Source organism: Phyllobates terribilis, unplaced genomic scaffold, assembly GCF_046119375.1.
Source record: "Phyllobates terribilis strain yellow unplaced genomic scaffold, ASM4611937v1 Scaffold_3__8_contigs__length_932513732, whole genome shotgun sequence".
Classification (NCBI taxonomy): domain Eukaryota; kingdom Metazoa; phylum Chordata; class Amphibia; order Anura; family Dendrobatidae; genus Phyllobates; species Phyllobates terribilis.
The window spans coordinates 204777163-204800066 of record NW_027362763.1 but is presented as its reverse complement, the minus strand read 5'-3'; the positions used below and the strand labels follow the sequence as shown (position 1 = coordinate 204800066).

The following is a 22904-nucleotide window of genomic DNA, read 5'->3' as shown; positions in this document are numbered from 1 at the left end:
ATATCCGGTGTAACCATGAGAGAAGTTGGCGGCTTCACCTTGCTGAACAGTATTAGTCTGGATATCGTTACTATACATCAGGGGTGGGGAACCTTTTTTCTTCCAAGGGTCAATTGGATATTTATACAATCCTTCAGGAGCTGTACAGAATTATCAACTTGAAAATTATCCTGCTATATGTGGTCAAACATTTAATTAACTCACCCCTAATGTGACGGCTGGAACTGCTTCTTTTTGGTGTGGCTGTGATGTTAGATGGTATGGATGATGCTGCTACTCGTAACTGCTTTTCCAGATTTGCGTCAGTCTGGAGCTCAGGCGACTTTTTGCGATGATCAGTTTGGTAAAAAACTTGCAGCAATAAGTCTCACTGAACACAGATGTATATTACACTGCATGTCTCTTCACAGTGGGAAATCCATCACTGCTAATATTACATTTATAGAGCTCAAGCAGTGAGAGATCTGTAGTATATATATCATATAGGAGACACCGAGACTGCTGTATATACTGTACATCACATAGGAGAAACCAATACTGCTGTATATACAGTACATCACATAGGGGGCACTGAGACTGCTGTATATTCATCACATAAGAAAAAACTGAGACTGCTGTATACATATCACATAGGAGACACTGAGACTGCTGTGTATACATCACATAGGAGACACAGGGGCTGGAGTATATACATCACAAAGGGGACACAGAGACTGCCATATATACATCACATAGGGGACTCCAGGGTTGGAGTATATACTTCACAGAAGACATGGAGCTGCGTCATATACATCACTAGAGAGACATAAGGATGCGGTATAGACATCGCGGGAGATGCTGGGGGTCCGGTATAGACATCACAGGAGATACTGGGGCTGCCGCTGCTGTCTTCTGTGGGATGGGAGCACATCGCATGCCTACTCAGCCCACAAAGTACCTTCTGACACTTGCACTGGCTAGCATCAGGATGTAATCTTTCATTGTCATCACAGGAGATGCTGGGGCTGTGATATAAACATCACAGGAGACATGGGACTGCCGTATAGACATCACAGGAGATTCTGGGGCTGCTGTGTAGACATTACAGGAGATGCTGGAGCTGTGGTATAGACATTACAGGAGATGCTGGAGCTGTGGTATAGACATTACAGGAGATGCTGGAGCTGCTGTATAGACATTACAGGAGATGCTGGAGCTGCTGTGTAGACATTACAGGAGATGCTGGGGCTGCTGTACAGTGGGGAAAAATGATTTAGTCAGCTACCAATTGTGCAAGTTCTCCCACTTAAAAAGATGAGAGAGGCCTGTAATTGACATCATAGGTAGACCTCAACTATGAGAGACAAAATGAGAAAACAAATCCTGAAAATCACATTGTCTGATTTGGAAAGAATTTTTTTTCAAATTTTGGTGGAAAATAAGTATTTGGTCAATTACAAACAAGCAAGATTTCTGGCTCTCACAGACCTTCTTTAAGAGGCTCTTCTGTCCTCCACTCATTACCTGTAGTACTGGCACCTGTTTGAACTTGTTATAAGTATAAAAGACACCTGTCCACACCTATGATGTCAATTACAGGCCTCTTTCATCTTTTTAAGTGGGAGAACTTGCACAATTGGTGGCTGACTAAATACTCCCCCCCCCCCCCCCCCACTGTATAGACATCACAGTAGATATGGGACTGCTGTGTAAACATCACAGGAGATGCTGGGGCTGCTGTATAGACATTACAGGAGATGCTGGGGCTGCTGTACAGACATTACAGGAGATGCTGGGGCTGCTGTATAGACATCACAGAAGATGCTGGGGCTGCTGTATAGACATTACAGGAGATGCTGGGGCTGCTGTACAGACATTACAGGAGATGCTGGGGCTGCTGTATAGACATAACAGAAGATGCTGGTGCTGTTGTACAGACATTACAGGAGATGCTGGGGCTGCTGTATAGACATAACAGAAGATGCTGGTGCTGTTGTATAGACATTACAGGAAATGCTGGGGCTGCTGTATAGACTTCACAGGAGACATGGGGCTGTTGTATAGATCTCACAGGAGACATGGGGCTGCATCGTAGGCATCACCGGTGGGGCTGCGGCTGTAGTTTAGACATGGGGTTGCAGTATAGACATCACATGTGGGGCTGCGGTGTAGCTATCACATGTGGGGCTGCAGTATATACATCACAGGTGGGGCTCAGGCTGCTGTATAGCTATCACATGTGGGGCTGCGGTATAGACATCACAGGTGGGGCTGCGGTATAGACATCACAGGTGGGGCTGTGGTATAGACATCACAGGAGATGCTGGGGCTGCCGCTGCTGTCTTCTGTGACATCGGACTGCATTGCACGCTAACGCCCACAAAGTACGTTCTGACACTGGCAATAGCTCAGTAGTGCAATGCTCGCAGAGCAAGAAGAAATGAAAGGGCCTGCAGATGTCAAAGCGCAGTTTCCGGCCCAACCAATGTGGTCTCAAGGAATCTGCCAGGGGGTTGGAGAAAAGGCCATTGTGGGCAGTAAACGGCTTTTTTTTTTGCAGTTTTTTATTACATCCCTGTATAAATGCTATTTCCTTCAGTGTTTAAAGATGGATATCCCAGGGCTTGGCTTAGCTATGGTAGTGTGAGGAAGCTTCCTGCTGAAGCTCTGCATACCCAGGTGACAAAATCTGCTCTAACCTTTGGTTATCCCTCTCAAGATGTCCAGAAGAAAGAGATCTGAGTCCTGTGAACACCCAACCACTTCTGTGCCTAGAATAAATTCCAGCAATTCATCGCTGGCCCGCCTGTTTCAGAACAACAAGCCAGGCGCGGCCTCGCCGCATGGTGCAGGAATGGAGTCGGACCTTCCGGAGCTGAGAACAACACATGCTGGCTCTCTGCTTACCGAAGGTGAGGAGGAAAGTGGAGCTGGATTTCCCGCACGAGGTCTGGGTTCCCCTGTTGCCTCAGGGGCCTCCGCTTCTCCGGCGTCAGTGTCCCGGCCTGACGTGGTGAGGGGTCAGTCTGACATGATGCACAGCCATTATAGAGCTGAAGCTTTCCCTTACAAAGTCTCCATGTCCTAATTAAAGCTTTACCAACTAAGCAAGATCTGGATGATTTAATATCTAGAGTGGAAGCTACACAAGAACAGGCACTTACAGCTATTAGAAGTGACCTAGAATCCTTATCTACAAGACCTGTGTCTATCAAAGAGCCTTCTGCCTCCTTGTCAGAGAGGGTCTCAGCCCTTGAAAAAGATGTTTCTCATTCTCAATCCCACATACAGTCTCTCACAATGTTGATAGATGACCAGGAGAACAGAGGGAGACAAAATAATATCTGTCTTAAAGGGATCCTTGACAGCATAAACTCTGAAAATCTCCTGCAAAATGTAACTTCTATCTTCAAATTACCCAGAGACCCCTGGAGGCCACATATACAATAGATAGAATACATCGGGTCTCCCGTCAGGGCCCTCTGGACTTCGCTAACCCACATGATAGGTTGTGCAGACTGCATTATTTTACTGACAAGGAGACTATACTTAGACATGTTTGGTCTTATGGGAGAATTTCTATGGAGGGAGCTGAAATTCGCTTGTTTCCTGACATTTCTAGCCGTACTCTGTATATGAGGAGACAACTCCAACACCTCCTTCTTAAGATTAAAGACAGTGGGGCAATATATCGCTGGAGTCATCCCTTTCACCTTATTGTAAGAAAAAATGACTCACATAATTTCTTGAAAAAAAATGGAGGACCTTGATGGACTATTTAATTTCCTGGGAATCTCTCCTTTTACAATCCCCAATTGGCTTACTACAGACAGATACCTTCAACTTCCCCAAAGGAGGAAAAGGAAAGATCTTCAGAATTCCACATCAGATATCCAAAGATCCGAAGAGGACTCCTCGAGAGACTTGATAGAATCTAAGTCGGGACTGTTGGTGAACTATTTGCCTGTCTTTTCTCTTTCTGGATTATTTTGCCTTATTGGCTTTCTTATAATCAGGGAGCATTCTTGTAGACATAAGCCCTAGTGTTGGGTTATCCCCTTTTATTGGAATCTGATATTTTACCAATCTTGGGGGATATGTTTACTCAACCTTAAAAAAGGCAATTCCAGTCATATAGACCCTATTTAAAAGCTAGGGTGAATGGATCTACGATCTCACCTAATAGGTGTTACCTTTCCTTTCCAGGTCAGGTCAAGGATTACGATCATTTTGTGAAAGGTCATTTTCCCTACTAATTTTGCTTATATTATCTTTATAAGTTATCTAACAACACCATTGACAAGGATACTTTGAATAATAGCTATAATATTGTTGTGCAGTTACCCACTGTTCTCTTATAACTAAGTTTATACCTCTTCCCTGTGTGAGGCAGTGACCAGGATCATATACGAGGGACGTTATATATCCCCCAGAATGTGTACAGAGACCTATTAAATCCATTGGAGTGCATTGCAGTCACAAACTCACCTGCGGCTGCAATGCAGGAATGAAGGTGAGCATTGACCTGGTCAGGCTATCTGGCTAAGGCAGATTAGTAAAACCAGGCAGGGCCTTCATTTCTTGGAGGAGGCTAAAGGAAGGCAGTGGGGCGGCCTCCTCCCTCCAACCCGAGTATTCCAGTGGCTCTTGCCACAGGTCCTTTAAAAACCCTGCATTAAGGAGTAGTGTGGTTCAGTGTTGGGACCTGCTAGGAGTATAGCAGGAAAGCTTGGCGGGCCTGTGTGTAGCTGAACCCACGCCTGGGTAGGCTTTGCACCCGTCAGGCTCTGAGCGGCCCGGCGCAGCCGTTGCCCACGGCAACCGTTGTTTATGGACTCATGTTAACCTGGCTGCGAACCGGAGGACTTTCTGTTTACCCGTGAGTTGCTGAATAAAGCAGTTTATGTTGGACTTGCTTGGGTCACTGCTTCAGTTACTGCACAGTGTGAACACCGCCGCCTTACAGCTGTCTTATGTCAAATGAGAGAAGCTCGGTCTGGATTCAACCTTCTGACCATTCACTTGGCTTTCATACGAGATCTCAATACCATCCAGTTGTTATGTAACTAAGATTGGTGCCTCCTTCCTTCTTTTAGAAGGGGGGATGTTTAATTTAGTTATGCTTGGTTGCACTCTAATTTAATTTTCATACCCATGCCTGGGTATGTACTGCTCCTCCCCATAGTTTTCTGCGTTCCCCTCTATTCCCTATTTTCTAGGGTACCTTCCCCTGGATATAGAATTTCTGATTGCTTTCTAAATCCTCTCCCCCCCCCCCCCCATTATTCTCCTTTCTTTTCCTCTCTTGTCCTATCCTTCTTCTTATCCCTGTATTGTGTGTCTATCCCTTCCTCTTCTCTCCCTTTCTTTTTCTTTCCTTCTCTGGTTAATCCCACCATATTCCCTCTCCCTCCCCTCCAACCTTTTACCGTCCTCCCCTCTACCCACTTTTTATTTTATTCTCGGGCTCGAAATATGTCTCAAGTAATACAAACAGACCTGAAACTTGGTTCGATAAATGTGAAAGGTCTACACAGTCCGGGGAAAAGATCCATCTTAACAAATCTTTTGAAGAATGCACATATTCACGTAGCCTTCCTTCAGGAGACACATTTATGTGCTGAGAAGCCATTTAAACTTTCAAGTCACATCACAGTCAGTTTCCACATGTATACCATAGCTATTCGCCAGATACCAAATCTTGTGGGACTAGCCTTCTGGTCTCTCACACATTGCCTTGGGAGTTTTTGGAGTCTCGCAGTGATGGAGGGGGTAGAATTTTGTTGGTTAAGGGCAAAATTGCTTGTCATTTATTTACCTTTGCCGCGCTTTACCTTCCGAATGTAGGTCAGATTCCTGCTTTAACAACTTCTTGGAACTGATTGAGGAGTTTTCTGAGGGCACGTTGGTGCTGGGGGGTAACTTTAACATGGCATTTGACCTGACTCTTGACACTTCTACTGCAATGTCCGCTCTCTCCTCCTCTGCCTTACGTAAATTCATAAGACTATTACATGACCACCAGTTAATTGACTCCTGGAGACTATTACACCCGAGTGATAGGGATTTCTCTTTCTATTCCTCAGTTCATAATTCCTATTCTAGATTGGACTATTTTTTTCTGAAGCATCAGGATCTTGCACGTTTGCGACATGCAGATATAGACACTATAACCTTCTCTGATCATGCCCTGATTACAGCATCCGTCTCTCTCCCTTCTTCGATCCCTCATCAATGGCAATGAAAATTAAACACATCTCTATTAGACGACCCAGTGGTCTCTCAGCAGATTCTACAATCTTTATCTGAATACTTTACTTTAGACACCACTGTTGATTCCTCGCCAAACACTGTTTAAGAGGCAGATTAATGTGTGATCAGGGGTGTTTTCATAAAACATGGGGCCAGGTTGAAGAGGGAGAGAGAGATGGACATCTCATCTGCTCTCTCGCAGCTGAAGGATCTTGAAACCGGTCATAAACGACTCCCCTCGGATGTTTTGAGAAAATCAGTCCTTAAAGTTTGGGAGGATCTGCGGGCCCTCCTCAACAAAAAAGCGAAAGGTTTCCTTGCCAGATATAGACGTCATTTTTACGAGTTTGGTAACAAATGTAGTAAATCATTGGCAAGAGCCCTACGACATCAAAGGGTTAAAACATATGTAGCGGAAATCGTTTCTGCCCACTCAAACTACCGCTTTCAGTCTTCAACAGAAATTGCTTCTGCCTTTCAAAAATACTATGTTTCCCTGATGGTAAAAATCCCCTAACCAATTCTTCGGAGTTAAAAATTACATCAAGTCTGCTAAACTTCCTAAGCTTTAACCTGACTATGTTAGAGCTCTTGATGAACCGATATCAGCACAGGAGATTACTCATGCGATTTCCACTTCCAAAATCGGTAACGCTCCAGGCCCAGATGGCTTCCCCATACTATACTATAAAAAACTCAGAAAGCATTTGATTCCACACTTTAATGTCGTCATTTAACTCCATGTCCAGAACACATCCTCCCTCTTCTGATTCCCTTAGAGTTCATATTTCAGTAATTCATAAATCCGGGAAAGACCCCTCACAATGTTTCAGTTACAGGCCTATCTCCCTCTTAAATGTGCACATTAAATTATTTGCAAAGATACTTGTCACCAGACTATCCCCTTTGTTACCGAATTCCATCCACCCAGACCAGGCAAGCTTTATGATGGTTCGTGAAGCACAAGATAAGCAAGAGTATCAATCTCATATATAAGACTGAATCATCCAATACTCCCTTGATGCTCCTATCCACAGAAGATGAGAAAGCCTTCTATAGGGTTAACTGGGTGTTTCTTGAGGAGACGTTACAACACTTGAGTCTTGGAAATAAGATGCTTCAGTGGATCTTGTCAGGGTTAGGGTGAACGTTATTCTTGGTACACGGCAGGGCTGTCCTGTCTCCCCATTAATCTTCATTCTAACAATTGAACCTTTCCTCAGACATATAGGAGCTAATGATGACATTGAGGGTATTAAAATCCACCAAAATTCACATAAAATTGCAGCCTACGCTCTTTTTTATCACAAAGCTTAAAAACTCCCTCCCCAACCTAATGCGAGAATTTCAGATATACTTACAATTATCTAATTTCAAGATTAATTTTACAAAATCAGAAGCTCTAAATATCAACCTTCCTAAGACTTGCGTAAAAGACCTTAAAGACCTCCTTTAGATTTAGATGGGCCCATCGAAATTTGAATTATCTGGGTATACGCCTTTCTGCTAACCTCCAATCGTTATATCAGGGCAATTTCCCGGACCTGTCAACTCTATAGACTGTGACAGGTGGTCAAAATCCACCTTTACATGGTTTGATAGATGCCAGATTTTTAAGATGAATATTCTACCAATAATTCTATACCTTATGCAAGCCCTTCCCATTAAATTACCTGAAGAATTTTTTTAAACAATTTTATCTATACAGAACGCTTTAATTTGGGCTAGGAAAACTCCCAGACTTAAATGTTCAATTCTTTGTAGATACAAGGATAGAGGTGGTAGTGGCCTCCCTGATATTAAGCTATACTATTTGGCCGGCCACTTAGCACGAATAGTTAATTGGTTCAGAAACGGCCAAACTAAGGCCTGGGTCCACATGGAACAAAGTTTTCGTCCCTTTCCATTACGTGCCCTTCCGTGGTCAGCTAAGTCTATCCCCAATTATTTGAAGTCACACCCTACAATAAGCCCTACACTAAATTGTTGTAATCTAGTGGTTAGTAAATTGCAATTCCCAAATATTCAGCACTATTTCCAATGCTAAGCCATCCAGATTTTGCTCCTGGAACTGCGATCCCACTTTCAAGACATGGATTAATGCTGGGAAAGGCTGAGTAGAGTCTTTTAGTAGAAATAACGACTGGCCTTCTTTTCAATATCTCTTGAGTCGGGTTGAGCCAGTCCCTTTGGGTCATTGGAGATGTTTACAACTTAAAAACTGTTTTGACAAGCTACCACCTAAATCAAACTTTTTGCAATTTAAAACACAATTTGAATTATGTCTTGGTTCGGGTCAAGTTAGACATACTTTGTCTAGGGTCTACTCCATGCTGAATTCCCCCCTATATCAACCTCCTTGTTACAGGTGTGTCAGATGTGACAGACAGTCGCCCTGCAGTTGTTTGCAGGAGATATCTTTATTTGGCATTACAGACACCTTCTTAGATCTGTCTTACTCTAGGACCCAGCGGCTCCCTCCCTCTGGATAATTGACACCCACGCCTGGGTGTTTAAATACTTCCTATTTGCTATAGGGAGGTGCCTGTGATATTCACATGACCCCTTGTGAAGGCTTGGAGCTGTTGCAGTTTGCTTACTTCCTCTCTGGTGCTAAGATGCTGTGTGTGTAATCTCTCTGAAGTCAACTCAAGCTAAGTTACTTCCTCCGTGTATGTCTCCCCTTGCTGTCTTTAGTTGTTAGTGGGGACTGACTAGCCCCCCTTCCCTAGCCTGGGCCTAGCTCTAGGGAGATTCAGGGTTTTAGGTTTCTGATCGGCGATTGGTGAGAAACCAATATAGGGACGGTAGGGAAGACAGGGTGATATCAGATCAGCCTAGGAGGTCTCCACCCCCTCTTTCGTTAGTGTTTGGGTTCCCTACCCCTCATCCCTTCGTGTTGCACTTTGTCTTTCCTACACTGTGCGTGACACTCCTCCTCCATTTATCCTAAAATAGGAAAATGATCTTAACATTAAATTTTCCTCAGAACAAAGATCTTTCAACTTTGCCTTAACTCATAAGTCCTCTATCAGTCCTAGATTTCAGGAAGCTGGATATAAGATTCTTGCCAGATGGTACAGAGTTCCTGCCCGTCTCCATGTCCTTCTTCCTTCTTCTGATCCTGCATGCTGGAGGTGTGGTGTGGCAGAAGGCTCATTCTTACATATCTCCTGGGAATGCAGTATACTCCTGCCCTTTTGGTCTAGAGGTCATACATAAAGTTACTGGTTTTACTGGGGAATGGCGTCCTGTCTTCTTCCCCCTGCATCACTGCGAGACTCCATTGGCTGTCTATAAACGCTCCCTACTAAGATTTCTAGTTATGGCGTCTAGAGCTTGTATCCCTCTCCTTTGGAAGACATTTTCTTGTCCCCCCATATCTCTGTGGGTGGCTAAAGTAAATGAGATTTTACATATGGAATATTTGACCTTGTCCATCCATGACTCCTGAATGAAATTCCGCAACACGTGGTTTCAATGGATGGCCTTCCAACAGACTCCTGAGTATCTTGATCTACTGTGATTCTAGGTGTCCTGCCTATGTTCACCTGTCCTGTGTCGAACCGTTAGGGTCAATAATTGTTCTGTTCTGATGTCAAGTATTTATTGCTGGTGGGTCTCCCTCCCCCCTTCCTTTATTCTCTTTTCACTCTCCCTTCTCCCCATCCTTAGTCAACTGCCGACTATTGGTCTTTTTCTGTTTTCCTTCCCCTTCTCTCTCTCTCCTTTTATATTTGAAAATTTTGAAGAGTTCAGAGTGACTGATGCCATATTCTGCTCCTTATTCAATATTTGCTCTACAGTTGCTACTAATTGTAATATTGTAATCATTTTTGGTTGTAGATGCAGCTTACTGGTTGTGCTGTACTGTTATTCTATTTACCTGAATCTTTTCATTAAATAAAAAATTATAAAAAAAAAAACACATGGATATCCCTTGGGGTTTTATTTCAAGCTAAGACTCATTCTAAGACTCATTCTGTCTGTGTCCACAATACATGTACACTGCTTCCGAAGAACTTTCTTTTTACACCTAGTGGACGAGAGCAAGAGCCAATATATAACTCAATTATCATTATCTATGGCCTTCCTATCTTATTTGCCCATTCATAATTACTAGCAGGTCACATGGTATCCTCATAATGGATGCATAAAGCACTGGCAGCGTGGTGGCTCAGTGGTTAGCACTGTTGCTTTGCAGCACTGGGGTCTTGGGTTCAAATCCCACCAAGAACAACATCTGCAAGGAGTCTGTATGATCTCCATGTGTTTACCTAGGCTTTCTTCCACACTCCAAAGACATACTGATAAAGAATTTAGATTGTGAGCCCCAATTGGGATAGTGACAATGATGTCTGTATGGTGATGTGGAATTAAAGGGGTTGTCCAAGCTTTTCACAAAAGTCTGCAGTCACTCTGTGAGGATTCTTGCGCTGTGAGGACTTTCCGGTGCCGGCGGCAAGACTGAGCGGCAGCATAATCCCAGCCACATTCTAAGGGTATGTGCACACGATGCAGAAATGAAGCAGAAAATTTCTGCATCATTTCTGCATCTCCCTGGCAGAAAAAACGCATGCAGATTGTGCATGCGTTTTTCCTGCAGAATACATGCGGATCCACATGCAGATTCACATGCGTTTCCGCATGCAGATTGACAAGCGCTTTCCAGGCGATTTTAGCATCACCTGGAAAGTGCTTGATAACTAGGTCACACTATATAAATCCATGCAAACAGCATGGATTTATACAGTGTGAACCGAGAGAGTGTATATACTTACCTCTGATGGCCCGCGCTGTCCTGCTCACTCCGTTCTCCCGGCTGCCGGCAACTTTGAATTGAAAGACCTGCCGACGTCAGCGTCACGTGACCCGTCACATGACTCTGACGTCACCGCAGGTCCTACAACTCACTGCAAGTGCCGGGAACCAAGCGGGAGCGCTGCGCGGGCCGACAGAAGGTAAGAATACATTTATTTTTTATTTTATTCTTCTTTTTACAGCTTTTTTAATGGTACCTGGGTGTGGATGAGACTCTCCTCTCCTCCACACCCGGGTACCATCCGCACATTAGAACGCACCAATTACGCAAGTACAAATGCAGTCTTGCGGAATTGGCGCGTTCTAATGCAAGTCAATGGCGGCGAAATCGCCGCGTTTCCGCAAAATTAATTGACATGCTGCGGATTTTTGACCGCAGCGTTAACGCTGCGGAAAAATCCGCATCATGGGCACAGCACATGCGGATTTCCATTGGGGAACATTGCTGCCCTTCTACCATGCGTTTTTCATGCGTTTCCGCGGCGTTTACGCAACTGCAAAAACGCCGCGGAAACGCATGAAATACGCATCGTGTGAACACAGCCTAACTCAGCGTTTCCCAAACTCCAGTCCTCTCAGCCCCCCACAGGTAATTTTTTCAGGATTTCCATAATATTGTGACTCGCCCCCAGGGCCGTGGGGTACTCGGCAGCCGGGCCTATGGATGCTGGGGATATCACGGTGGCTGGCCCGGTCCATGGCCCAGGGCAGTCACCAAAAAGGGGATTATTTATAGGGGATTTGTAAAGTGTTCGTGACGCCACCTGTGGTATGCGGCTAAAGGGAGCCGCCGCTGCGGAGCAGTCCTCTGAGGCAGATGTTAGGGCAGCTTGTGATGGAATGGCTCCCCACAGGTGGAGCGGGCCTCAGGGCAGCATGGGGGGTAATGGATGGTGGTGCAGGGGAGATGGGACCCAGCCGGGTCAGAGGAAGAACAGACACACACACCGGGGCTAGTTTCAGTACATTTACTGCAGAGGGTAGTCAGGTACGGTCAGGGGTACTTGTAGGTGGTGTGCACTTCGGGTCTTGCTCCCCAGTGAGCGGGTGTAAGGCCTCCTTTCTGTATCTTCCTGTCTCTCTCCCTGGGCTTCTGACCTGCCTGGAACAGGGTCTAGCTCCCTTGATGTTTCTCTCACCCGTCTTGCTTGGCGGCGAGGGCTTTCCCACTGGTTACCACGATCCCTGTGCGCTGGGGCCTTCGGGGTACCTAGTCCTCTGTGTGTGCGCTATTCACGGGTGGACTGAGGGATATTAAATCCTCCTCAGTATGCCGGATTCCCTACTGGGCATAGAGATCCCAATGGGCTCGGGCCCCGTGCCCGGCTTGCGTCAGGGGATGAACCCTCTGTGGTTCCTCTGTCCCTCATGGCTCTTCTCTTCTCCTTGCCTTCTAGCCCACTCTAGGCTCTCACTGGCCAGACTAGCCCGCAGCTTGGGCCTAGCCTGGCTTTCAGCCACACAGACTTCAGCTTGTCTGGTGCTGCAGCATCGTGTCACACTCACTGCTTCCCTCTGACTGACTTCCTGAACTCCACCCCCCAGTTTATATATACCTGACAGGGCTCCATCTAGTGGACTTGGGTGGAGGTGTCTGCATGTATTGAGGCCACTGGGGAGAATCCCATGTGTGCAACACCCAGGAGTTCTGTGACAGCCAGCAGCCGCAGGGCGTCACAATTGCACAGATGAGAGAATTCCTTATGCCTTGATGATACTGCCACCACTTGTTTAACACTAAGGAAATTCTGAGAACATGATCTGTTGAGGACTTGAGTTTTGGAAATACTGTTCTAACTAGACGTGCACTGCCTCACTCAATACAAGTGAATTGCAAACCTGCCACCTACAGCTCAATCAGACTGTCACCACCATATAACTTGGTGACAGTTGTCAGGATCATGCACCTGCAGAAGATTTTCCAAAGAGACTTTAAATTGCGACGCACCCTTCTAAACTATGTATTTGCAGTAAACTCCATCTAGTGACAGCTGCTAGTAGCCAGTGAATCCAGGAGAGAAGACAACATACATTTCAATCTTCACGTAAGTTTTTGATAAAAACCAATATGGACAAAATGTTGCGTGATAGGTGAATAAAACCCTATGTATGAAGACTGAAGGGAATAATGTCTCTATTCCTGGTTTATATATTGCTTGTGGGAGCTACAGACGAGTCTCTCTAAAAATGACTTGGTGATAAGAGGTGGACATCAGATTAGGAACATATAATGTGTCATTAGTTTAGTTTAGTTCCAGATACTGAATCTCTCATTCATTTTTTTTATGTACAATTATAGAATTTAGTGTCAATTCATGTATTACAAATCTGAACAGGGCAGTAATAAGTGGTTACATTACAAAATACACTGTTACAAGTGGAGTATAGTCATGTTTAGTAGAACAAGTATGATCCATTTATCATGTTCTTCTATAATACTGGTGTAGTATTTCTGTCAGTCAATTTTGTGCATCCACATGGCATGGTTCAGTCATTCCACAAGAACAGTAGGTTAATTTTAAAGAGTTCATCAAAAGTACAGGCGGAAGTGAGGAATGTGCCAAATGCTGTCTGTACAGGAATAGCTCTGAGACGAGAGATTGGGACAACATGGTCTGGTGTCTCTTTATAAATCAGTAAGAGAGCCAAGCTACTTCTTGTGAACGACGAAACTCCACGAGGAGTTGACGGTAGAGCAGCGGTGGGACCAGGACACAGAAAATGAATGGAAGTAACATCTGGCAGTAAATGACTTGTCATCGAAGCCGCAATAAGTTCAGAACAATGGGCTATGACAAGAGATTACCGCTCTCGAAGGAGAAAAAATATTACAGCTTTCAAGAAGTGACCTAAGTTGCAGGCGCTGGAGACCAACCAATGGGATCGTAGACCAGGTTCAGTGGTGATGACACATTTTGTTACATCCGTCTGTAAATTGAAGAAGGAAATAGAGAATTAGAAACCATTCAGATGTAAAATAAGTAATTTAGAAAAACACACGGCTTAGCCTCTGTTCATACTGGTATGATGGCTTATGTTTCTGCAAAATTTGATGGATCTCTTATATAATCCAATATGATCCATTTACTGGATCAATTCCAACCTTTTCCCTTGCTACGGACTGAGGGGAACACCATGCTACCCTATTCTGACTCTTAATTCGTAATCTCACGGAACAGAAGTTGTGAAAGGAAGCCTTTTACTTATCATCTTGCACTGTCATTCTTAGTTGGCCTTTGGCTTTTAGCGGACAAAAAATAATGATTTCCTGTTAGAAACTATTAAGAAGTGCATGTTATTGAATATGTTGACTTTAAAGTCCATTAGCTTGAAGGATCCTTTACATTCAGCTCAAAGCTTTATGGGAGGTCTTGACAAACCATTGCCATCTGATTTTGTGCTATTTTACTAGATAATTTAGACTGTTCTTTAAAGGAATTGTCCTAATCAATTTCATTTATTTTTTTAATTAAAATTGCTTTCAGTGGAATAAAAAAAGCCAAACAAACAGAAAAATCAATTCTCAATACCACAAATTCCTTGTCTCTCCAGCTCCAACACTTCCTGGCTTTTTTTCCTAGTCCCATCTTGACAGCCCTTTTAATAAATTCATTTGAGTTTCATAATAAATTATTGATCTTCTTGTCTTTTACAACCTCTAAGCATTGCAGTACATAGCAGACTATAAACTGAGTTAATAGTGAATCCATCAGTGAGTTCATTCTGACAGCATAGTTTGAATTATTTTTCTCCTGAACTCCTCTCAGTTGATTTATGACCAAAACAAAGTTGAAGTGAACGTTGATATGGTTGTAAATCAGTTTAGATTAGTTCAGAAAAATAAAGACAAGAATTATAGACCGCGCCATCATAATGAGTTCTACGTATCTTGGATGTCTCCTGTACCAGGGCATAACCCACCTTTGCACCTGGACATTGTATAGATGCTAAAGAAAGTGCTGCTTTCTTTTGAAAAATACAACAAATCATTATTAAAGGGAATCTCTCAGCAGGTTTTTGTTATGTAATCTGACAGCAGCATGATGTAGGGAAAGAGACCCTGATTCCAGCGATGTGTCACTTAGTTTACTGGGTGCAGTAGTTGTGATACAATTACAGTTTCCTCTGCTGCAGATCAGGCAGTACTCTGAGTGCTGAGCTGTGTATAACCCCGTCCACACCACTGATTGGCAGTTTTCTGTGTACACAGTATATTGAAAGAAAGCTGATAGTCAGTTTTGGGGTTGTGGTTGGACCAGGAGGCTCGAGGCACTTAGTCCTCTAGTCAGTAGGGTACCTATCGGAGGGGCAGAGCCGGCAGTTAGATAGAGTTAGATATAGTTCTGTATAGTTGGATATAGTTAGGACCTGCGGTATTGCTGGGAGACACGATCTCCCTGCACTACCACTCTTCATTCTGTAGACCGCAGGTCGGTCTATGCCTGCGGTCTACAGAACTGGCCAAGGTGCCAGAGCAAGCACAGGGCATCAGAGTCCCAGCACGGTAACGTCATGGCGCAGCGCCAGGACCTGCGTCCTGTGAGTGTGCCGACACTGTGACATCAGCACGTTGGTCCACACACACTTTGTCAGAGGACTTGTCAGGATCGTGGATTAGGTGGGTATATGATGTTTTCGATTTTGGTCAAAACCTGTGGTGTAACTGTGCGGTCATCATAAAGTCTGGGGGCCCCTCATACATTGTAGGGACTATTATAGAATTTTGGATAACTAGAGGAGGAAGACATGTGAAGACTCAAACTTCAAGGTTAGATTTTAGAAAGGCAGATTTTAAGAGACTCAGAAAGAGAATAGGAGGGATCCAATGGCTGGATGTCCTTAAGGACAAAAATGTCCAGGAAGGATGGGAAATTTTTAAAAATGAGATTCTCAAAGCACAATCGTTAACAATCCCGAAAAGTAGGAAGAATGGGAAGCATTTAAGGAAACCAGGATGGATGAACACAGAACTTAAACACATGCTAAAAAGAAAGAAAGAAATGTTTATTAAATGGAAAGAGGGAGGCATATCTAAAGAAGATTATAATGCAGTCTGCAGATCCTGTAGGGCACGTATCAGGTTAGCTAAAGCTGACAATGAATTAAGGCTTGCAAGAGATGTCAAAAGCAATAAAAAAGGATTTTGGGGGTATGTCAAAAGTAAAAGAAAAGTCAAAGATGCTATAGGATTTTTACAGGATGAAAATGGAGAAATGGTAAGAGAGGATGTTGAGAAGGCCGAACTTTTTAATTCCTATTTTGCATCTGTTTTCTCTCAGAAAGAAAATGTAACATCAACTGATCTTCACTGTCCTTTTAAAGGAATAGAGGAATCCAAGTTATCTGTAAACAGAAAGATTGTGAGGGAATATTTAGCTAACATAAATGAGTTCAAGTCTCCAGGTCCAGATGAATTACACCCCAGAGTACTGAAGGAGATCGTAGAAGAAATTTTAGAACCACTCTCCATAATCTTTGAAAATTCTTGGAGAACAGGAGAAGTCCCAGAAGACTGGAGAAGAGCAAATGTTGTTCCTATCTTCAAAAAGGGGAAGAAGGTGGACCCAGGGAACTATAGGCCGGTGAGTCTGACTTCTATACCAGGAAAGATCTTTGAACAAATTATTAAACAACATGTATGTAAGTACATGGATAAGAATGAAGTGATTAACCAGAGTCAGCGTGGGTTTGTAACTAACAAGTCATGTCAGACTAACTTAATTTCCTTCTATGACAGAATCACTGACTGGGTGGATCAGGGAAATGCTGTAGATATAGTATATCTTGACTTCAGCAAAGCATTTGACAAAGTATCTCACACCATCCTTATTAAAAAAATGACCAAGTATGCAATGGACCAGGCAACTGTTAGGTGGATTCATAACTGGCTTAGTGATCGGACTCAAAGGGTGGTTGTAAATGGCTTCACATCCAGCTGGATGAATGTCTCAAGTGGGGTACCACAGGGCTCCGTCCTGGGACCTGTATTGTTCAACATCTTTATCAATGATTTAGATGAAGGAATTGAGGGTAAACTGATTAAATTTGCTGATGACACAAAGCTAGGAGGGATAGCTAATACTAGAGAAGAGAGAGAGAGGATTCAAAAAGACCTAAATAAACTGGAGCAGTGGGCAGCAACCAACAGAATGGTTTTTAACAGGGAAAAATGCAAAGTACTACATCTGGGCAATAAAAATGAAAAAAGCATATACAGAATGGGAGGAATAGAGCTAAGCAACAGTACATGTGAAAAAGACTTAGGTATACTAATAGATCATAGACTGAACATGAGTCAACAGTGTGATGCAGCAGCAAAAAAGGCAAATACAATTCTGGGATGTATTAACAGAAGCATACAGTCTAGATCACGTGAAGTCATTATCGGTCTTTACTCCTCTTTGGTCAGACCTCATCTGGAATACTGTGTACAGTTTTGGGCACCACATTTTAAAAAAGACATAGACAAACTGGAGCAAGTTCAGAGAAGAGCGACCAGAATGGTGACTGGTCTGCAAACCATGTCCTATGAGAAACGGTTGCAGGATTTGGGAATGTTTAGCTTGCAAAAAAGAAGACTGAGAGGAGACTTAATAGCTGTCTACAAATATGTCAAGGGCTGTCACATTGTAGAAGGATCATCTTTATTCTCATTTGCACAAGGAAAGACTAGAAGCAATGGGATGAAACTAAATGGGAGGAGACACAGATTAGATATTAGAAAAAACTTTTTGACAGTTAGGGTGATTAATGAGTGGAACAGGCTGCCACGAGAGGTGGTGAGTTCCCCTTCAATGGACGTCTTCAAACAGAGGCTGGACAGACATCTGTCTGAGATGATCTAGTGAATCCTGCTTTGAGCAGGGGGTTGGACCAGATGACCCAGGAGGTCCCTTCCAACTCTACCATTCTATGATTCTATGATTCTATGATTGTGGGGGCCCCCTCATATATTGTGGGGGTCCATCATACAGCGTGGGAACTATTGTTGGGGCCACTCTACAGCGAGGGAGCTAATGTGGGGCTATTATACAGTGAAGGAGCTAATTGGGGCCATTATACAGCGTGGGAACTAATGTGGGACCATTATACAGCGTTGGAGCAATTATATAGTTTGGGGACTACTTTGGGGGGCCTCATACAGTGTGGAGGCCCTCATAAAGTGTGAGGGCCATTACACAGTATAGTGGCTACTGTGGGAACCATTATACTGTGTACTGATGGAGCGGTGGATACATCATACTGTGTATAGGGGAGCTGTGGGCCCATCATACTGTGTATAGGGGAGCTGTGGGCCCATCATACTGTGTATAGGGGAGCTGTGTACCCATCATACTGTGTATAGGGGAGTTGTACATGGGGGACTCGAGGGACATTACTAAATGTTAAGTGGGCACTTAAGAAGTATTTTTGTTATAGGGGTAGACAGTATTGTGACCTTCAAAGGTGCAAATGGGGCATTATTAATTTCAAGGAGCAAAATACGGACACTGTTTTCTAGGGCATTTGCACAGGGCATTAATATTTTCTAGGTGGCAATTTTACCATCTAGAGGGCAAAAATGAGGCATTTTACTTTGTAAGGGGCACAGTGGTGGGCATTATCATGTGGGGGCACAGTGTTGGGCATTATTATGTGGGGCAGTAAGAGGAGCGCTGTTATTGTGCCAAATAGCAGGTGCAGTAATAGGGACACATACGTCAGCAGCGGCTCAGTATTGGGGTACCAGTAGGATGAGGAGTTTGTACAGGTTGGGAAGAGATGGGGACGGGGCTGGAAATGTGAGAAGTTAAATGTGTCTGTTGTAATCTCTGCAGAAAAGTCAAGGCTAGAAGAAAACCAACCAAGTTCTTATGTATTTCAAGGGTCCATAGAAACAGAAAATCAAAAGGAGAAAGAACCCTTAAAACAATAATTCTACTAAGAAACAATTTGTACTGAATGGTGTTAGAATACATACAAAAACACTGTATGTATATACAATAATAACCCTTAAGGGCTACTAAGATGATAGGATATGATTGATTAGCACTAAGTATTTGACCATAGCCCTTGAGGGTTATTATTGTATCTACATACAGTGTTTTTCTACTTATTCTAACACCATTCAGTACAAATAGTTTCTTAGTAGATGTCAGTCCAGGTATAACTGCTATATGTGGTATAATTCTGTGCGGTAATGCTTCTTTTACTGATTAGCTATTCTAACAGACATGTAATCACACATCAAGATTGGTCTGTTGAACACACTTTTCTGTAAGGTTACAGTCCCAGACACATTCTCGTTAGATTATCTATTTTTTTGTCCTTTGCTAGGACATCATTTACCATTGTTATGATTTTATGTATACTGATTTTCCAATACACTTTTGCTATTATTAAAATTTATTGTGTTAAGGGTTCTTTATCCTTTTGATTTTCCGTGGCTGGAAAAAGTTGTCATCTTTATCTTGTCCAAATGGAAAAGACAGGAAAGGTGAACGACTTCATCAGAGAAAACGTTATCTGTAACTGTGCTGTGATCACTTGAATGTTCTACCAATATATGGACCTTGGACGTATCCATACGTCCAGATCAGTAAGTACTTACCGACCTTGGATACGTCTCGGCGATTTTGCGTGCACAGGAGCTGTGCGTGTGAGATCGCCGCCGGGTGTCAGTTGATTCTGACAGCCACACCCGGCATTCAGTGCCAGGAGCGGTGCCGGCACCGCTCCCGGCACTTTAACCCTGTAAATGCTGCGATCGATATTGATCGCAGCATTTAGAAGGCAGGCGGAGGGAAGGAGCTCCCTCCGCCCTCCGATCGGTGCCTCCGTGACGTCATCGCAGGGGCCCGATCGTTGCTATGGATGGTGACCCGATGTTGTCATGAAAAAGCGTGGCCCACTGTAGAGGCGCTTTGCGCATGCGCAGGATGTGAACAAGAAGAGTGCACGTCACAGGGCCCTGTGACGTGCATGGGAGGGGAGGAATATGGATATTAGGCATATAGGCGGGGATTTCTTGGCGCCCGAAGCAGATAGGTGGGGATTTCTTGGCGTCCCCCGGGCATGAAGCATATGAAAAAGGATTTTATAAAAGACATTTCTCTGCAATCAGACTGCTAATATGGGCCATACATGTATGTATAGATTTACATTTCTATCACCTGTATGCCCATATTAGCGGTCTGATAGGTCCCAGGGGGTGACAGATTCACTTTAAACTTGATTTCAGGTACAATATACAGCCCTCAAAATATTGTACTTGATTACTTTGAATCTTTATGGACAGTTTATAGATTGTATAGTAGTTATCGCCCCAGTATTTCATATGTAATAATGAGCATCAGTGCATTGTACAGGGAGTATTATAGTGAACCTGAAATGACTTTATCTGAAAAGCAGAAACCCAGTAATCTAAATGGCATCAGGAATGAAAAACACAGACTGGACTTGATTTCCCAATGAATTCCTGGTATTTGAACTGCGTCACAGACCTCTTAATCCAGCTTAAGAGTAATTTGAACTTCAAGTCATTATTAAAATATGGTGTGATAGTAATTTCCGTATGCTTTCTTTGGATTTATTCTTAAGAGAAAATGTATAAAGACACATATATAGTCAGAGCAGATTAAAAGCCAGAAACCACTATCTACAGTAACGGGATGTTTATTTCTGAATGCTAAAATACTGGTTATTGTACAGGTTATTATAAGTATCCTTGTGGGAACTAGAAAAGTAATCAGTTTCAACAGATATGGCAGGAAATTACATAAGAAACTAACTTGTGCTGGAGATGTGGTGCTCATATAGGTAACCTACTGTATCTCACACATTTTGGTTCAGTCCTATCATCCAGTCATTCTGGTCTGAAATTAACCAGACTTTAGGCCTAATAAAACATAATCTGAAACCCGCAGGAGTTTTATTATCCTGTCCCTTGAAACACTTTAAGACAAGAAAACATGACCTCCTAGCCCTAATGATAGGAGCTGCAAAACACTTATTCCCTATTCACTGGAAGCAACCCACACAGAGTGGTTACCTAAATACGTCTGATTTAATGGCTAGAATTGTCTAGTTGGGCAACACACACTTTTTCTTAAAACATGGTCACCCTTGATCACGAAATTCTTGGATGTGCTATCAAACATCACACTCTCCAACCCTTCCCATCCCTCTTCTTCTTTCCCCTTCTTCCTTTGCCACCGTAAAACACACAACTATTTCTCCCCAACCATGCTCCCTCCAGCGCCTCTTTCACTTTAGTTTTCCCTACTTCATCCACTCACTTCACGATGGACTCGCTTGACTACTCAATGGTAATTTTTTTTACTGTTTTCCTGTTATTCTTATTCATATTGACCGTATATCTCAGCTATGTACCTTTACCTTTTGTTCATGTTTATGCTCATATTACTACACTTATTGTTGTATTTTCCATATCTATTCAACAAAATAAAGAATTATTTAAAAAAAAGTCAGAATTTAATGTAATTGTTGTCTAATTTAGGCTCTGTGCTAAATTGTGTATATAGGGTTGGTCAAAGGTTTCATCAGACTTTTCAGCATTTTTAATGGCAAATCTGTAGGACTTTGTCACTCACACATACACACACATACATATATATATAGAGAGAGAGATAAACTAGAGGGGTGCTGATCTACAGGAAGGGGAGGAAGTATTGGAAGAAAGGGGCCCACAGACTTTCAGCCTTGATTCTTATATAGGAATCGATCACCCGGTTTTTGCTACCCCATCTGAGAGCAGCATAATGTAGGGGCAGATATCCTGATTCCAGCCATGTATCACTTACTGGGATGCTAGTTTTCATTTTGATAGAATCCCTGTTTTATCTACTGCAGATGTCCCAGTTATCTGAATCCTGAGCTTTGTATAACCCTGCCCACATCACTGATTGGCAGACTTCTGCCCATGCACACAGAAATCTGCCAATCAGTAGTGGGGGCGTGGTTATACAGAGCTCATGAATATGGTGGACTACATGGCAGCAGGTTTACTAGTCCTCTAAGGATAATCTCTTGCTGATAAAATAGTGATTTTATCAAAATTACAGCAAGCAGCCCAGTAAGTGACACATCGCTGAAATCAGGGTCTCTACAATATACTGCTCTCAGTTTAGGTGGCAAAAAACCTGGTGACAGATTCCCTTTAAATGTAAAGATCTGATACCAATTCAAGGAAACAATCGTGATGAGACATACCAGACTATAGAGATATTCCATATACTAAGTAGAATGAGGGTGGCAAAAAAAGGCATTTTTTCTTTTTTTTTTGAACAGCTCAATCCACTTCTGAAAAATGTGTTTATTTTGGGAACTGCCCAAATTAAGTCCAAGCAGTTTTAGGACAGAATGATTTTGTGACAACTATGTCTATGGGCATCAGTTAAGAAATTAATAAAGTGCTACACTGTTTGTGTGAAAATTATTGTATTAAATGATAGTTTGTAAATGAATAGGATATATTTTGGAAGTCACATCGTAGCCCATGAACAGATGCAGTGACACATGTGTGTGGGAGACGAATAGTAATAGCGGCCAAACTGGAAATCTCTCAGACTTGTAGGTGGGGCTGAATGAGAAGACTAGTAAGCTAAACAATCTGGAGCCTAAGATCAGCCTGGATGTACACTTATAGAAAGGAGCTTCGAAACTTGAAATAGATGGTGCTGATAAAAAATGAGTGTAGGAAGAGAATTCTCAAATCTTGCTTTTTTTGTTCAAAGGGATAGAAAAAGAAGAATTAGGATAATTGAGCTGAGTACAGTTATATCCTTAGACCTGTTCCCCATGGTGGTCACAAGTAATACAACACCTTATAAATGGTGTTGGGACCATCAGTT

At 43.0% G+C, this 22904-nt stretch overlaps 1 protein-coding gene across 1 annotated transcript in view; it reads right to left on the bottom strand.

Moving 5' to 3' along the window:
- Positions 1 to 13320: 13320 nt before the first annotated feature.
- BOK (BCL2 family apoptosis regulator BOK) overlaps positions 13321 to 22904 on the bottom strand; it is a 51247-nt gene continuing 41663 nt past the window's right edge. The window contains exon 5 of the mRNA XM_073674560.1: positions 13321 to 13980. Coding sequence (XP_073530661.1) covers positions 13855 to 13980 — 126 coding nt within the window. The 3' untranslated portion in view covers positions 13321 to 13854. The remainder of the gene's footprint in view (positions 13981 to 22904) is intronic.